Raw genomic sequence first — 14,197 nt, forward strand, 5'->3', positions numbered from 1 at the left:
GACTGGCGATCAATAGATTTTTGTTGTCCGAAGGTATCAAGGGACATGGAGCAGAGGTGGGTAAATAGAGTTGAGGTGCAGATCAGCCATGACCGACTAGAATAGCGGAACAGGCTCGAGGGGCTGAATGGCCTCCTCCTGTTCCAATGAAACACCGAAGGTGAGCTTTCTTTACTTTAGCAATACGTAAGCGATTAAAGTTGCCAACATTTTGTAGCAAGTTGAATTGACTGCCTCTCGCAATGCTTCTCACGCCAGAGTTGGTTATAGTGCGATTCTGGGAATGTTTGTGGAATGTGCCCAAGCAGGAGGCACTCTGGCACGTGCAGGAGAGGAGACGACTGCAAGCCCTTTCTCAGCAACTTCTCCGACAACGATGCCTGAAGGGGAATGCAGGAGGGGCATGCTGTAACAAACACTACATTTGCCTTCGAACAAAATTCAGAGAACAGGCAGCCCAAACTTCGGCAGCTCCCATCTGTAGGTGGCACCCGCTGGCTTTGGCACAGGGCACCGAGCTGGGAATACCGGAATGTCGTCTCAGCTCGCTCTGGCGGGTTGTATAACCAGTCACCAAATACCCCGCTGAGCAGCTCGGCAGGCAACTGCACCCCCTCCCCGGGGGTTTCACTCAGCTCGGCGAAGAAACCTCTCTTCCAACGATACAAGAAATGTATCAAGAAAGGATGAACAGGCTGGGTCCCTTTTCTCTTGAAAAGAGAAGGCCGAGGGATGACCTAATAGAGGTCTTTAAAATTATGCAAAGTTTTGATAGAGTGGATACAGAGAGAGCGCTCTACTTGGAACTCCTTTACGGCAAATGAGACAAAGATGGGCAGAGGAAACGTTACATGGACACCCTCAAAGCCTCCCTGATAAAGTGCAATATCCCCACTGACACCTGGGAGTCCCTGGCCAAAGTGGAGGAAGTGCATCCGGGAGGGCACTGAGCTCCTTGAGTCTCATCACCGAGAGCATGCAGAAATCAAGCACAGGCAGCAGAAAGAGCGTGCGGCAAACCAGTCCTACCAACCCCTTCCCTAAACTGTTCCACCTGTGACAGGGACTGTGGCTCTCGTATTGGACTGTTCAGCCATCTAAGGACTCATTTTTAAGAATGGAAGCAAGTCTTCCTCGATTCCGAGGGACTGCCTATGATATGATTACTCTTTGTGGGGAAGAGCAAAACTAGAGGCCATCAATATAAGATAGTCACCAGGAAATCCAATGGGGAATTCAGAAGAAACTTCTTTACCCAGAGAGTGGTGAGAATGTGGAACTCGCTACCACAGGGAGTGGTTGAGGTGAATAGTATCGCTGAATTTAAGGAGAGGCTAGACAAGCATATGTGGGAGAAGGGTATAGAGGGTTACGCTGATAGATTTAGATGAGGAAAGATGGGAGGAGGCTCGAGTGGAGCATAAACTCCGGCATGGACTGGTTGGGTCGAATGGCCTGTTTCTATGCCGTATATCTGATGTAATCCTATGTAATGTCTTGGCTTGGAAAGGGATCATGTTTTCTGCCTGTCCTTCCCTCTGCTGCATGTACCATTTACCAGAGTGCACCTGCTTGGCACGTTTCACAAACACTCAGTCAATGCACCCAGAATCGCTCTGTAACCAGCTCAGAGCCCACTGCATTCCCATCTCAGCAGCCGATTTGCTCTCCTGCCGTACAAATCAGTGAGATTGTATAGCTCAGCGCGAGATAAATAAACACATCACCGATGGAAGCACCCATCACATGGATGTTGTTGGCAATTGACAAACATGTCCCGCATGATTAAAGATGATTAAAAATTACAAAATAATATGCTGCACACATTGCAAAACTTGAGGAGGCGGAGAGATTTAGGGAAGGAATTCCAGAACTTAGTTTAGGCAGCTGAAGGCACGGTGCAGTGATTAAAATCGGGAATGCACAAGAGGCCAGAATTAGAGGAATGCGGATTCTGGGGGGGGGGGGGGGGGGGGGGAGGGGGAGAAGGCGGTTGTGGGGCTGGAGGCGATTAGAGATAGGGAGGGGCAAGGCCATGGAGGGATTTGAAAACAAGGAAGAGAATTTTAAATCCAGGCATTCCCAGACCAAATGTATGTGATTTGCTTCACACAAGATCAGGCAAGTCTGGCCAGCTTCAAGAAATGATTATGAACTGAGTTAAAGTTTGTTTTGATGTTGGAACATCACAAGCCAAGCGTTTAAAGTGAACTCTTTGAAAAAGCACTGATGACCTTTCAGATGCACAGCAAAGACGGAAACAAGCAGAGTTCCTGCATTACTTGACACTTCACAGCTAGAGTAAAAAAAAATGTGCATTTATATAGCGCCTTTCGCAACCTCAGGACGCCCTAAAGCGCTTTACAGCCAATGTAGTACTTTTGAAGTGTAGTCACTGTTGTAATGTAGGAAACGTGGCAATTTGCGTGCAGTAAACTCCCACAGACAGCAATGTGACAATGACCAGATAATCGTTTTTTTTTGTGATGTTGATTATGAAATAAATATTGGCCAGGACACCAGGGATAACTCCCCTATTCTTCTTCAAAATTGTGCCGTAGGATCTTTTACATCTACCTGAGAGCAGACAGACCTTGGTTTAACGTCTCATCTGAAAGACGGCACCCTCTGACAGTGCAGCGTTCCCTCAGCACTGCACTGGGAGCGACAGCCTGGATTATGGGCTCAAGCGAGTTTTCCAAGTCCATGCTTTTATTGCACAACCCACGCAGTCAGGAAACACAGCCCACTCTCAGCTTTTATTTTTTCAACTTCCTGTTTTAAAAAAAAATAAAACAGACTGCTGACCAAAAGATAAACCTACAACCTTGTATCGTTCACTCTACAAAACAGCATCCGAGTTCGACTTGTCAGCTCTGCTTCAACTCAATGACTCAAATTGAACTTAGAACCAAAGCTGGAAAGGAACCAGTCAACTTACAAAAGCAACTGCGGACCTCATCAGATGTCAGCCGTGGCTCAGTGGGTAGCATTCTCGCCCGAGTTTGAGTCCCACTCCAGAGCCTTGAGCACATAATCCAGGTTGACATTCCCAGTGCAGTGCTGAGGGAGTGCTGCACTGTCGGAGGTGCCGTCTTTCGGATGACACATTAAACTGAGGTCTGCTCTCTCAGATGGGTGTAAAAGATCCCATGGCACTATTGGAAGAGGAGCAGGGGAGTTATCCTGGTGTCCTGGGCTAAGATTTATCCCCCACCCAACATCACTAAAAAAAACAGATTATGTGGTCATTTGTCTCATTGCTGTTTGTGGGAGCTTGCTGTGTGCAAATTGGCTGCCGCATTTCCTATATTACACTAGTGACTGCACTTCAAAAGGTACTTCACTGGCTGTAAAGCGCTTTGGGACATCCAGAGGCCTTAAAAGGCGCTATATAAATGCAGTCTTTCTTTTTAATTCATTCAACTTTGAAGAAGTGAATGCTCGTATAATGTTTGCTTACTTACAGCAAAGTCCCTTCCTCTGCACAGCACTTCGGCAGCAACTCCACTGTGGGGGCTGCAGCTATCTTTTGGATACAACACATCACTGTTCAAATAAAGACAGCTGTAGATTAGTTTAATGAGTAAAAAAATATATATATATAAAAAAATATTCAAAGAACTAAAACCAAGCAGTGAGTTTGGCAGGAGGTGGATCTTGCCCCTTACACAATCCGCCTGAGCAGTCCAGTCAACAGGTTCCAATCGCAAACTCCCAGAGCCCTTTGGGCTGAGCCAGTCACGAGCGGCTCCTTTACGGTTAATGACATCGCAAACTAAAGGAAGGATTATGAGGACAGGTTGCATAGACTAGGCTTGTATTCCCTCAAGTCTAGAAGACTCAACATAGGCAGTCCATCGAAGCGAGGATGACTTGCTTCTGCGCAAAAAAGGGATGAGTTCACAGGTGTTTCAATGAAGGACCTAATATTCCAGATCCCGAACTACATCCTGAAGGGTGGAAGATGCCTGTGTGTGGATTTTTTAAGGTGTGGTGGCCATTGCACACCAGCCACCACACGGGCTTGACAGAGCCAGGTCTTGGTCCAGTGGCAAGGATCAACCAAGATGACTGGAGACCAGCTCTGCTGCACGGACCTAGTGCGCACACATATCGCAGTGTGGGCTGGTCCGTGCTGCCCCTGGGCCCTGATCTCACGCCTTTCCTGGGCCCCGATCACATCCCTCCACAGGAAGACTAAGGGGTGATCTAATCGAGGTGTGAAAGATGATTAAAGGAGTTAGTAGGATAGGTAGAGAAGCTATTTCCTCTGGTGGGTGGGGGGGTGGGGGGGGGGGTGGAGGAGTCCAGCACAAGGGGGCATAACCTTAAAATTAGAGCCAGGCCGTTCAGGGGTGATGTCAGGAAGCACTTCTTCACACAAAAGGCAGTGGGAATCTGGAATTCTCTCCCCCAAAAAGCTGTTGAGGCTGGGAGTCAATAGAAAATTTCAAAACTGAGATTGTTAGATTTGTGATAGACAAGGGTATTAAGGGTTATAGGCAGGTAGATGTAGTTAGGATACAGATCAGCCATAACCTAATTGAATGGTGGAACAGGCTCGAAGGGCTGAATGGCGTCCTCCTGTTCCCATGACACAGGCAGCTTTGCTCTCCGAAAACACCAGATTTTTACAGCCGCAATGTTGACCTTTATGGTCAGGACTGTGGACCATTAAAGGGCAGCGAGCAGACCTCACCCCCAACAGCGATTACGCATAGTCAGCTTTCTGTGGACTCTGCAAAGACCTCGATCGCTGCATCCATTAAGGTGACAATGCTGCAGCCCTCTCCAGGTCTTTAACCATGGACAGTGCAGACTCCGTTCCCTCGGCCACTTGTATTTCTACTGTCTTAATCATAAATGTCCCAAGGAGTTTCAAACTGAAGAACCGGACACGGAGCAGGCAGTGAGGGCGAAAACATGCTCCGTAAGATTTTTTTTTGTGGGGGGGGGGCGGGGTTTAAAGATGGAACAGTAGGGGCAAGTTGGTGAGGGAGCTCCAGACAGTACAGCAAATGCAGCTGGCTCTGAGGAGACTGTTAACTGCAGATTAATAACATGTCGTCCATGTAATGTATTCCCAGACCAACACCTCAAATCAATGAGACTCTCAATCTCACTGCTTGGATTGTGACGGAACACTCCTTCCACTTCAAAATATATTGCACAAGTTATTTTAACTGCCTCATATTATCCCCCCTCATTACACGTATTCTTTAAGTTTAAACTATCGACCACGACAGAGCAGATGCAGTGATTGTTAAAAGATACACTTCAGTGAGACAAAGTCCTATTTTTAGCGGTCTGCTAGATGAAGTGTCAGTTCTATCAGGCGCCATCTTAGGAGACAAGAAAAAAAACGTACAAAACATCACAATAAGGAAACTGCACCAATACAGCTCATACAATAGTCAGGAGGGCAGTCTGAAGAGTTTAATAGCAGACAGAAGCCCCCTGAAAAAATGCTGTAAAACCAGTCCTTGTGATTAACTTTACAACTGTAATGTATGCCTCAAAGGTTTATAGAACTGCAATTTCTGCAGTCTGGAAGAGTCCGTGTTCCATGTTTTTACTGAACGTGTCAGGTTGCAGCCCCTCTTCCAATATCTGAAGGGGCTGCTCCTCAAATTCTGGTTGCACTTCAGTTCCACACCCCTGATCTTTGAATACCCTGTGCGGAGGGGAGCGGGTAGGTCCGAAGGCCTCCTCGTAGGACTGCTCCTGGGCACGGCCAAGGGGGCCATCAGCCGGCGGTCGAGGGGGTTGTTCAGTCCGACTGCCTGCCTCTCTTCCGCGGTTACATCCGAGCCAGGGTGTCCCTGGAGATGGAGCACGCGGTATTCTCGCGGCCTTCCGCGAGAGGTGGGCGCCGGAGGGACTGGAGTGCATCGTCACCCCCGGCAACCAAATTTTCATTTTATTTTATATCTAAATGTAATTTGTTTAATTTGCCGTTTTAGTGACCCCCCCCCCCCCCGCCTTTTAGCCAGGAGGCACTTGTATAATTTGTGTTTTAGTGATCTCAAAAAAAAATACAAAACAAAAAGGGGCACTTGAAAAGTTTTGGAGTGTGCCCCCCACCCACCACCCTTTTAGCCAGGAGGCACTTGATTATTTGTTTTCTACAAAAAGAGTTGTAGAGCTATTGAGTTGGGAGCGGCTTAGCCAGTCACATGATGTTCACAAGACTCAATAAATCCCCAGCCAGTTGAGTCCACAATGAGGCAGGTGATTGTGAGCCTGGTGGATGAACTGGTAATGTGTAGTGTGATCATTAAACCTTTGATAAACCAACTAGTTTTTAATAGCAATGTGTTGCTATGAAATCTTAAGCAAAGAACCCATCAAGCAAATACAACAGCTCATTAACAGAATTAATAAGGTCGTTAAGCTGAAAATACCTGTACAGGATCAGAACTTCAAACCACCGCACTGAGCACCAGGGGAAAATCTCGGGGGAACTGAAAGAATTTAGTGGCGGGGAGTGGGGGAGAATAAAGGTGACTGGAAACTAAGGGTTTTTATAAAACAAACCCTGCTCCTCCATTGGTAGATTCTGGTTCAAAGGAGGCCATGATTGGTTGGCCACGAACTTGCATTTGACAAAGGGAATCTCGTGTTGAATAAACAGCTGGAGAATATCCTCAGTGCGTACCTTTTAACGACCCAGCATCCCTGAACTAACATGGCCACTTGCTGAATACAACGCAGAACTGCCGTGGAATCGACTCCTGATCCGAGCAGACCCATCAGATTTGCAAACTGCACAACTTTCACTGGGAGAAAAAAGCAAAGAAGCTCATTAGGAACACAGGTTTCTCTCTACCTTGTACATTAAAAGCCCTTATACAATCATCATCATCATCATCATCATAGGCGGTCCCTCGAACAAGGATGACTTGCTTCCACATGAGTTCACAGGTGTTTCAATGAAGGACCCGATGTTCCAGTCCTGAACTCCAATTGAGGGGGTGGAAGAGGCCTGTGTATGGATTTTTTAAACTTGTGGTGACCGTTGCACACCAGCCACCACACGGGCTTGACAGAGCTAGGCCTTTATCCAGTGGCAATGGTTAACCAGGACGACTGGATCTAGTTCGCACATATCACAGTGTGGGCTGGCTCGTGCTGCCCCTGGGCTCTCAGCTCTTCTGGGCCCTGTACTCTCATTCGCCGCACCTCCGCCACGGTGTTCCAGGGCCTGGTGCACCAGCTGTATTTATAGCCCTGACCTGCGGTGGTGTTCCCACACAGGTCGGACCGGCCCATGATATACAATAAATTGACTGTGGCTGACGTTTTAGACGTTTTACTAGTGTATTTCTACAAAAAACAAACCTCCTATCACTTGGACAAAACTCAAATCGAACACTGTGGGGTGAATTTTACAGTGGCAGTCTCGCCCACAGGGAGCGCCACTGTGATGTCCCAGCACTTGAGGCTCCATGCCAGGTGGGCACATTTGTAAAAACATTGCCCCATATCAGCTCACCACTACAACAACTTGTATTTATATAGCGCCTTTAATGTAGTGAAATGCCCCAAGACGCTTCACAGGAGCTTTAGCAAACAGAATTGGACGCCGAGCCACATAAGGAGATATTAGGACAGGTGACAAAAAGTTTGGTCAAAGAGGTGGGTTTTAAGGAGCTTTTTAAAGGAGTAGGAGAGAGGTAGAGGTGTTTAGTGAGGGAATTCCAGAGCTTAGGGTCTTGGCAGCTGAAGGCACGGCCACCAATGGTTGAGCGATTAAAATCAGAGGTGTGCAAGAGGCCAGAATTAGAGGAGCTCAGATATCTTGGAGGGTTGTGGGGCTGGAGGAAGTTTCAGAGATAGGGAGGGACAAGGCTATAGAGGGATTTAAGGCGGCTAAGAATTTTTTTTAAATCGAGGTGTGGCCGGATCGGGAGCCAATGTAGGTCAGCGAGCTCAGGGGTGGATAGGACTCGGTGCGAGTTAGGCCACGGGACAGCCAAGGTTTGGATGAACTAAAGTTTACGGAGGGTGGAAGATGGGAGGCCGGCCAGGTGTGGACATGAACATGTGGAGCAATGCGAGAAAGGACACTCATCCCAAGATGGTTCAAAATCCGCTCACCGTTCTTCATCAGAGTCTTGACCTGATCTGCGAGGGGCAGGGTCCGGAGCTGGGCCATGGACAGCACGTTGCTGGGGGCCAGAGGCACCTTACTGAAACACAGGGGACAAACAGTCAATGCAGCTGGAACTCTGGACAACACACCTTTACCTGTAATCACAGACTAATGAAAATCAACGAGAGCTCTTGAACAAAGCCCACATTATATTCCAATTTGGGTTTAAGGCAACAGGTCTAGGATGTGAAGGAAATCAGTCAACTTACGATTCCTCTTCTTCAACTGGAGGCATTAACATGGACAAATACTCACTGCAAAAAGGAGAGGAAACACTATGAATACAAGGAAAGACTTGCATTTATACTATCAGCTCTCGCAATACCCGAGCTTGATACACAACGGGGCTTCGGAGAGCAAAAGCCTTTTTGCCAAACCTGGTCCCAATAAATGAACAGATTACTAGGTGGATCAGGCAGATCCAGTAGATCCATTTACCCGTATTTAAAAAAAAAAACGACCACACTAGAGGCTAAAATCGACCCTTGTGGTTTCAACAGCTGGAGCACTACGTGCAGTTCTGGTCACCCCATTTCAGGAAAGATGTGATTGCACTGGAGAGGGTACAGAGGAGATTTACGAGGATTTTGCCTGGAATGGAGAATTTTATCTGTGAGGAAAGATTGGATAGCCTGGGGTTGTTCTCTTTGGAACAGAGGAGGCTGAGGGGAGACCTGATTGAGGTGTATAACATTATAAGGGGCCTGGATAGAGTGGATAGGACGTACGATATATTTTTAAGGTGGAGATAGACAGATTTTTGAACGATAAGGGAGTCATGGGTTTATGGGGACCGGGCAGGGAAGTGGAGTTGAGGCCAAGATCAGATCAGTCATGATTATATTAAATGGCTGAGCAGGCTCGAGGGACCAAATGGCCTACTCCTGCTCCTATTTCTTATGTTCTATGTTCTTATGTACCTATTTTCCTTCACAGAGGGGTCAACAACCAGGGGGCATAGATGGTAGGAGGTTTAGAGGAGATTTGAGGGGAAATGTCTTCACCTAGAGGGTGGTGGGGATCTGGAACTCACTGCCTGAAAGGGTGGTAGAGGCAGAAACCCTCATCACATTTAAAAGTACTTAGATGTGCACCTGAAGTGCTGTAACCTACAGGGTTACTGACCTGGAGCTGGAAAGTGGGATTAGGCTGGACAGCTCTTTGTCGGCTGGTGCAGACACGATGGACCGAAATGGCCTCCTTCTGTGCTGTAAATATCTATGATTCTATGAAGGGGAATATTGCGAGATGGAACACAAGTTGGCTAAAGGCTGGGCTGCTCCGCAATGGGGTCCGATTGCAGGACTATAACATGTGGGTTTGTACATTAAAGGTAACAGGAAGAGAGTCTTGGGAGTGGTCACTCCCTAATGGATCCAAGCTGGGTGCCAGCAACCAACACAAACAGGGTCCTGGGCTATTAAAATAGGGCCACTATAATAGGGTTACACGGGGCTTTGGATTCAGTACAGAAGTGTAGACTTTAGAGGAGATCGGATTAAGGTTATTGATAACCAGGAGGCTAGTTTGTTTGAGGTGACATGGTCAGGGCCATTTAAACTAAGGAAGTAGGGAGTGAGGTAGGTGATGTGGAAGTTCCACATTTTATAGAGGGCCATCGACCTGTATGAGTACTCCGAGGGTGAGGGTGCGGACCGATTCCATCCAGTTCTTCAAGAGGGCGTTAAACGCATTTGTCAATAGCTCCTGCAGCAAGATTTGGCACCTTAAGAACAGGAGGAATAAAATCCTAGTAAGGAGGGAGTTCAACTAGAGATACATCTTACAGGCTGATTCATAATGCAGTGTTACCAAATGGGTAGTTTGTTGGACCTCGATCAGACCAACATCCCCAGAATCGAAGCACTGACCACACTCGACCAGCTCCGTTGGGCGGACCACATCGTCCGCATGCCCGACACAAGATTCCCAAAGCAAGCGCTCTACTCAGAACTCCTACACGCCAAGCGAGCCCCAGGTGGGCAGAGGAAACATTTCAAGGACACCCTCAAAGCCTCCGTGATAAAGTGCAACATCCCCACCGACACCTGGGAGTTCCTGGCCAAAGACCGCCCTAAGTAGAGGAAGTGCACCCAGAAGGGCGCTGAGCACCTCGAGTCTCGTCGCCGAGAGCGTGCAGAAAGCAAGCGTAGGCAGCGGAAGGAGTGTGCGGCAAACCAGTCCCGCCCACCCTGTCCTTCAACCACTGTCTGTCCCACCTGTGACAGAGACTGTAATTCCTGTATTTGACTGTTCAGTCACCTGAGAATTCACTTTGAGAGTGGGAGCAAGTCTTCCTCGATTTCGAGGGATCGCCTATGATAATGATGAGTTTGTTGGGTGTTTTTGAGAGGTTGGGTTTTCTGTCCTGACTCCTCCCAGGCCCTGCACAACTTGCATGCTACCTGGTTCCAGGTTATCTGCCAGGAAGTTCGATAAATAGTTTGTGGACCGCTGCTCCCTCCAATTCTCAGCCCCTTGTAAAGAGACACTTGCCAGCTCTCTCCTCCACACAGCAGTGAGTTTCAGGCTGGCAAATGATGTTTGGTGGGACTGCTCTGACCTTACCCATTGTTCCCCCCTCCCCCCCCTCACTGCCTCTGTACTTTCCTAAAGACTGTTCAATCTCCAAAAGTTCTAATGAAAGGTCACCGACCTGAAACGGTAACTCTACTTCTTTCTCTTCACAGATGCTGCCTGACCTGCTGAGTGTTTTCCAGCACCCACAGTATTTTGTGTTTGAACACATTAAAGAGAACTTGTTTTATCGGGGTCTGCGATGAAGCGATACCATCTATACTTCAGTAAAGTGATCTTCGCGGATGCCAGCTCATACCTTGGGGATTTGGTTAGTTCGGTCGTCTCCACCATGCCAGCCAGCTGACTGAAGAGATATTGTCGCTCGTGCTCAGACCGACTGTCCTGTATACACAACACACACATCATCAGTAACCCAGCTCTCACAGGAAACACTGCCCCCTTATAAGAACATAAGAAAAGGAGCAGGAGTAGGCCATTTGGCCCCTTGAGCCTATTCAATAAGATCATGGCTGATCTGATCTTGGCCTCAACTCCATTTCCCTGCCAGTTCCCTGTAACCCTTGACTCCCTCATCATTTCTTAAATATATTCAATGACCCAGCATCCACAGCTCTCTGGGGTAGAGAATTCCAAAGATTCACGATCCTCCTCATCTCTGTTTTAAATGGGCGTCCCCTTATTCTGAAACTGTGCCCCCTAGTTCTAGATTCCCCCACGAGGAGAAATATCCTCTTTGCATCTACCCTTTCAATCCCCCTCAGAATGTTATACCTTTTATGTCCATCATACACAGGAAACACTGCCCTCTTGTGCCCAGTTCTAACTGCACAACACAACACGGTTAGACCACACAATGCCATGTCAAAGATACCGGGAAGTACTTATTGATGTTAATTTACTATATTGAACTGGCTACATTTTACAATGAAAATATTTGCTACTTTCACAGAAAATATGCAGCCCATAATGACGGAGCGTGTGCTGGGAGCAGGAGCTGGCCTGCCACTTTAAATTACCGTGCAAGTGTACCATCAGTGCCCATGTTAAATATTTATTGCGCGGTTAAATGGATTCTGAAGTAATTTCAGGAATTTAATATTAATGGCACAAAGTTATTAAAGTAGATCTGGACAATCTGATTGCTGAAGGAGAAATGAACAGAGAGTGAGGCAGAGACAGATGTATGTCAGCACAGCTATCAGCAGTCGTACTCCAACAGGGGCTATTCAGAGATGAAATAACTCAATCGTGACTGCTCCCAATCACAGCATCTATCCAACCCTTACACTCACTGGCGTTCGCTCAGTTTCAAAGTGTAGCAGAATCTATTTGGAGAGGAGTCTGAATTACATATGCAGCGGGAGCACGGGTTACCAAATCTCCCCCTTAGTCTATTTCCATCGGGAGAGGGGGTTTGAGCAACTGACCCCAAGTGAGGGTACTTGTGCATGAAACACAAAAGGATAGTATCTTGGTCTTTATTGCAAAGGGGATGGAGTATAAAAGCAGGGAAGTCTTGCTACAGTTGTACAGGTTATTGGTGAGGCCACACCTGGAATACTGCGTGCAGTTTTGGTTTCCATATTTACAAAAGGATATACTTGCTTTGGAGGCAGTTCAGAGAAGGTTCACTAGGTTGATTCTGGAGATGAGGGGGTTGACTTATGAGGAAAGGTTGAGGTTGGGCATATACTCATTGGAATTCAGAAGAATGAGAGGTGATCTTATCGAAACGTAGAAGATTATGAGGGGGCTTTACAGGGTGGATAGAGAGAGGATGTTTCCACTCGTGGAGGAGACTAGAACTAGAGGGGCATGATCTTAGAATAAGGTGATCTCATTTAAAACTGAGATGAGGAGAAATTTCTTCTCTGAGGGTTGTGAATCTGTGGAATTCACTGCCTTAGAGAGCTTTGGAAGCTGGGTCACTGAATAAATTTAAGACAGAAAGAGACAGTTTTTTTAAACGATAAGGGGATAAGGGGTTATGGGGAGTTGGCGGGGAAGTGGAGCTGAGTCCATGATCGGATCAGCCATGATCGTATAAAATGGCGGAGCAGGCTCGAGGGGCCGTATGGCCTGCTCCTGCTCCTATTTCTTATGGTGGAAATGGAGGGGTACTCGACAGCGACTTGGGCTTGTTGGACTCCGAAATTTACCCATGCCCCCAGGAGGGGCACAGCAGAGGACCCCGCCCAGCTGAAGCTTTCTGCCTCTGAAGTGTCTCTTCGCCTCAGCCCCCAGAGAACTCCACAGCTCCACCGAGCAGTGCTGGCATTCTGGCTTAGGATTTATGAACGGGATCATAGTCCCGCCACTCCCACCACTCTCCTGCCAAGGGGTAGCAGGCTGACGATTTTATGCAGGCGTTAACCACGTTCACACTGTCAATCTCGCACAATTTCGAAAGATCGGGGGCCAATAGTTTGGCAAACAGAGGCAAGTAGAATTATCACATTCGGGAACCAATTAAAATCAACCAGGGTACAGGTAGAACAAATGGAACGGGGAAACTGGGGCAGAATTCTCTTTCCCTGTACACTATTATTGGCCACTTCCATTAAATTCTATCCGTAAAATGGAATTCAATCATGTTTAGGCGACAAGAACATCCCAAGTAAGTCTTGCTAAACTAAAGTAAAATTAAGGGAGGGGGAATGCAAGTTTCTAACAGCAAGAGTACATTTGAAAGTCTTGGGCCGCTGTCTCTACACTGAGAGGATGCAGCATCTGTAAGGCTGCCGGGGACTGGAATCATTTACCGTACCTTCACGCCACAGTAATGGAGGTAATACCAGGGCTCTTCCGCCTGTTTCTTCTGCAAGAACTCATAAGACTGGATACGGCGCTGCCGAGCTTGTTCACTCTCGGGACGTGAGAAACGCACCTAAAGACAACGTTATACAGACATTTCTGGGTTATAGACATAACTAAGTTCAGAATTGCAACAGATCACACAATAAACACACCTTAAATATCCAAAAGCTCAGCAGCATTAGGAAAACGCGATAAATGTAGGATATTTCAGTCTGATATCTTAACACAATCATTTATAAAACAGCAAGTTATTGATCACACACATGACAACTTGCAGTTAGATAGTGACTTTAATGTAATGAAATGTACCAGCGTGCTTCACAGGAGCTTTACCAAACAAAATATGACACCAAGCCACATAACGATACATTAGGACAGGTGGCCAAAAGCTTAGTCAAAGAGGTAGGTTTTAAGGAGCACCTTAAAGGAGGAGAGGTAGAGGCGCGGTGAATTAGGGAGGGAGTCCCAGAGCTAGGAGCCCAGGCAGCTGAAGGAACACCCACCAATGGTGGGGCGTTACCCTAAAGGGGAGCCAAACCCAAGCCCACCTGTGTGGCTGTGTGCGGTGTGCGCGGGCGAGAGCGCGAGGGCGAGCGCGCGAGGGCGAGCGCGCGAGGGCGAGCGAGCGTGCGAGGGAGAGTGCGAGGGAGAGCGCGAGGGAGAGCGCGAGGGAGAGCGCGA

General features: G+C 47.6%; 1 protein-coding gene across 2 annotated transcripts in view; it reads right to left on the bottom strand.

Moving 5' to 3' along the window:
• The window catches only part of polr3e (polymerase (RNA) III (DNA directed) polypeptide E), a 71,885-nt gene that overhangs the window by 37,064 nt on the left and 20,624 nt on the right, over positions 1–14,197 (bottom strand). For both annotated transcript variants that reach the window (XM_070900788.1, XM_070900789.1), the window contains exons 10-15: positions 13,467–13,586; positions 10,995–11,080; positions 8,368–8,412; positions 8,104–8,195; positions 6,662–6,782; positions 3,468–3,549 (exon numbers count right to left, since the gene is read on the bottom strand). In XM_070900788.1, coding sequence (XP_070756889.1) covers positions 3,468–3,549; positions 6,662–6,782; positions 8,104–8,195; positions 8,368–8,412; positions 10,995–11,080; positions 13,467–13,586 — 546 coding nt within the window. The remainder of the gene's footprint in view (positions 1–3,467; positions 3,550–6,661; positions 6,783–8,103; positions 8,196–8,367; positions 8,413–10,994; positions 11,081–13,466; positions 13,587–14,197) is intronic.

This window comes from Pristiophorus japonicus, chromosome 15 (genome assembly GCF_044704955.1).
Source record: "Pristiophorus japonicus isolate sPriJap1 chromosome 15, sPriJap1.hap1, whole genome shotgun sequence".
NCBI lineage: Eukaryota > Metazoa > Chordata > Chondrichthyes > Pristiophoridae > Pristiophorus > Pristiophorus japonicus.